General features: G+C 36.0%; 1 protein-coding gene across 1 annotated transcript; it reads left to right on the plus strand.

The window, feature by feature from the left end:
• The first annotated feature begins 777 nt into the window (after window positions 1-777).
• Window positions 778-2,064, plus strand: LOC128132136 (uncharacterized). The gene has a single exon (XM_052768201.1). The coding sequence runs from the start codon at window positions 778-780 to the stop codon at window positions 2,062-2,064; it is 1,287 nt and encodes a 428-aa protein (XP_052624161.1).
• The last annotated feature ends 2,278 nt before the right edge of the window (window positions 2,065-4,342 follow it).

Below are 4,342 nucleotides of genomic sequence, written 5' to 3' on the forward strand. Positions count from 1 at the left end.
AAGGCTCGAAGGTGGTTTTAAGAGCAGGAGTACGTGAAGTAATTAAATCAAGCTATGGAAAAGAGAATGTAGATCCAGCTATCATCAAATCGGAACTGGATGCATTGGATAAGGTGATCGCTAAAGAGAAAAAAATGGAAGAGGAAAAAGGATTTGTTCTACTTCAAGTCACATCTGATATGGTTAAGGGATTTAATTCATCGAAGAATATGGCAACTGGATCATCTTCTTCAGCTCCTGGTTCTCTGATTGAAACAAAAAGTGACAAGGGTATTTTGGGAAAGTCTCCGTTATCGCAGGCCATTCCTATAAATTCAGGTTCCCCTTCGATATCTGATGTTAAACATAACAACCCAATCAATTGTCCTATTAATTGTAATGATGAAGATATGAAAGATTTGATGAATGAAAATTAGAATCTGGAAAATGATGCTGGTAACAATGCGAAAAAGGAACAGGGAGTTAATTTTCTGAAGATGGATTTTTCTAAGCCTGTCATCTCTCCTGCAGCTAAGCTGGTTAGTGATTTCAACAAAAAATCTTATGCTCGTATGGTAGAAGCTACAAGCACTGTGGTTGATCTAAACATCAAAGTAATTCCAAAAGTTGATAGGAAGCCTAATGGGAAAGTTGAATTGCCTTATGTGGATCTTATGCTTGGTGGAGCTCCTTATCATGCTACGCTTTATGGTTTTTTTTGTGGGAAAGAAACTTGCATTCCCAACTGTCAATCATTTCTCCTTTAAGATGTGGAAGATATTTTGATTGAAGGATATAATGGTAAATGATGAAGGGTTCTTTTTCTTTAAGTTTGATTCAAAGGAAGGTATGATGAGTGTAATGGAGGGAGGTCCACGGCTTATTAATAATGTGCCTATGTTCGTTCAAAGATGGAGACCTGGTCTAGTTCTAAGTAAACCTCAAATCAAATTTGTTCCTATGTGGGTCAAAGTCTTTAATGTGCCTTTGGAGTATTGGAACAGCAAGGGAATCACATTGATTGCTAATGAAATTTGGATACCAATTGCTATGGATAAAATCACTCAGAAAATGTGTAATGAACATTGGGGAAGGCCAGCATTTATGAGATTTCTTGTGGAAATGTCATCAGAATCAGAATGGATGAAAGAGTTAAGTGTTGTCTCAATTGACTTTGGGACAGGAGAAAAAGTTGAATCAAAATGCAAGATAGAGTATGCGTGGAGGCCTGATGTTTGTAATCACTGCAAAGTTTATGGACATAAGAATAGCAATTGTGGGATTTTAAATAGCTTGAAAAGTGATAATGTTGCTGATGAGGCTGTTAACTCAGAAGAAAATGGGAAAAAAGAGCAAGTTGATGATGATGGTTTTATCTTAGTCACAAAGAAGAACAATAAAGGACAGAAGTTTAGTCCTGGTGTGGTTATTAATGAAAATGGCAAAGTGGATTTGATAAAATCCTTGGAGAAAAATACGATCCCTATTAGTGAAGGAGTTACTATTAGCAACAATGAAGGAATTTCAAAAGATGTGGATAATCAAGGAAAGCAAAAAAACAAGCAAATTGAAGAACAAGAAAGTCAAAAGGGATCTCAAAAAGAAGATCGAATTAGTAAAGGAGCTGATAATAGAAATAATGGGGGAAATTTCTCGAAATTTGCTGTGGGAAATCTTAAAAAAGATGGGAAAGAAAAAGGGGTATTTCAGTCAAAGGAGGGTAAAAGTGGGAAAATGAATGGAACAGGGGTGTTTATCCCAAAAGAAAAACTGGGGACAAGAGTGAAGAATGTAATTGAAAATTTTAATGCTAGAAAAGAAGAAATGCAGGGGAAAAAAGAAGAAGGCCGGAAAAAGGTGTATGTTCCTAAGAAGCAAGTGGATTTTAAAGTTAGTTCTATCTTTGATAATATAGGTTCTACTTCAGGTAAAGATGATCAAGATGAGATAATATCACAAAATCCTTTTGATGTTTTAGCCGACTTGGGATTAAGGGATATGTCTTATTTAGATGAGATTGACCCGGAGATTTTAACTGGAGGTGCCCAGGAGACAATCACCGAAAATCCAATTGTTGATCAATGATGATGAATATAGGATGCTGGAATGTGAGGGGTTCTAATCTAAGGCTTAAACAGGAGGAAATAAAGAATGTGATCAAAAGTAATAATTTGTCTTTGTTTGCTATTCTTGAGTCTCAGTTGAGATTTAATAAGCTGCAAATGACATGTAATAAAGTTTTTGGAAACTGGATGTGGATTTTGAATCAAGACATGAGCCCTAAAGGCACTCGTATTATCATTGGATGGGATCCGGATGAAGTTGTTGTCATGCCGTTGGATGCTAATAGTCAGGTGATGCATTGTCAAGTCCTTTTCATTAAAGAGAATAAGAGGTTGTTTTGTTCTTTTGTCTATGCTTGTAATTATTATATAGACAGAAGAAAACTTTGGGATTCTCTGGAAAAACACTATTGTTCGGTTGCTGGTCATCCGGGTTGATTGCTGGAGACTTTAATGTTACTAGGGAACTTGTGGACTCGATGGCTAGTAATTCAAAAATATCGAGGGGTATGGTGGAATTTAACGAGTGCATCAATCGTATTGAAGTCCAAGATATTAATCGTAATGGTTTACATTACACTTGGAATCAAAGACCGCATGGGGTTTCAGGGGTTTTGAAGAAACTTGATCGTGTTCTGGGAAATCTTAAATTTATTGAAGATTATCCCAATGTGTTTGCTAATTTCCAGCCTTATAGGAATTCGGATCATAGTCCTATGATTATCAAATTCCCAATTAAAAAGAAGTTCAGGATTAGGCCTTTCAAGTTTGTTAACTCCCTTGTGCTGTTAGATAATTTTCTTCCCATTGTTGATAATGTCTGGAAATCTGAAATTGAGGGGTTTGGAATGTTCCGGCTTTTTCAGAAATTGAAACTTTTAAAGAAGCCTCTCAGGAATTTGTTAAAATCTCATGGAAATTATGCAGAAAAAGTTTTCAAGTGTAGAGAAGAGTTATGTCGGGTTCAGAATAATCTTGATAAAGACCCATGTAATGAAGAATTGAGATTTGAAGAAGGAATTTACCTCCAATCTTTTCTGAATGCAAGCTGGGAAGAAGAGTGTTACTTAAAGCAAAGAGCTAAAATGCAGTGGCTTAAGGAGGGAGACTCAAATACTGCTTATTTTCATAAAGTAGTAAAAGGGAAAATCAATAGAAACAGAATTGAAACAATTCTTGATGGAAATGGAAATTGGAAGGAAGGGGATGAGGCTTTTAAAGTAATTGTTGACTATTTTGGTGAATTTCTTGGAGTGGAACATGCTGTTGTCCCCATTTTTAACCCGGATAATCTGTTTCCAGAGAACTTGATAATCAGCAAGCTCTTGATATGGTTAAAGATGTTACAAATGAGGAAATTAAGGCTGTGCTTTTTGATATTGATGATGATAAAGCACCTGGTCCTGATGGCTTTTCTTCCAAATTCTTTAAGAAAACTTGGATGATAGTGGGGGATGATTTTTGCTTTGCTGTTAAGGAATTTTTTCTGTCAAAAAAGATTTTGAAGGAAGTCAATGCTACTGTTATTGCGTTAGTTCCTAAAGTTCCTACTCCAAGCAAGGTTGGGGATTATCGGCCGATTTCCTGTTGCAATGTGCTTTATAAATGCATAAGCAAAGTTATTGTTAATCGTATCAGAGAGCATCTTGGGTGTTTGGTTTCGGATAACCAGTCGGCATTTATCCCAGGGCGTTCAATTTTGGATAATATTCTTCTATCTCAAGAACTCGTCAAGGGTTATCATATTGATAGGGGATTTGCTCGTTGTGCTATGAAAGTTGACATTCAAAAAGCGTATGATACGGTCAATTGGAATTTTTTGCAAAGTATATTGAAAGAGTTTGGGTTTCATGATTCTATGATAACCTGGATTATGAATTGTGTTTCTACTTCATCTTTTATGATCAATATAAATGGGAGTTTTCATGGGTTCTTCCAAGGAAAGAGAGGTCATAGGCAAGGGTGTCCTTTGTCCCCTTATCTTTTTACCCTTGTTATGGAGGTTTTTAACCTCATGCTTAAAAGGTGTATAAGGGAGAGTAACGAATTCAAATACCATTGGAGATGTAAAGAACAGAAGCTCACTCACTTGTGTTTTGTTGATGATTTGATGGTTTTTTGTCATGGAAATTCTGGGTCGATAAAAGTAATCAAGAAGGCTATGGATGAGTTTGCTAATTCAGCAGGTCTTGTGCCCAATTTATCTAAAAGTCACATCTTTTTTGGGAATGTCAAGGAGCCTTTTAAAAGGAAAATTTTGAGGATTCTTCCTTTTGTTGAAGGTAAGCTTCCTATGAAAT

The sequence above is a fragment of the Lactuca sativa genome, chromosome 2 (genome assembly GCF_002870075.4).
Source record: "Lactuca sativa cultivar Salinas chromosome 2, Lsat_Salinas_v11, whole genome shotgun sequence".
Classification (NCBI taxonomy): Eukaryota; Viridiplantae; Streptophyta; class Magnoliopsida; order Asterales; family Asteraceae; genus Lactuca; species Lactuca sativa.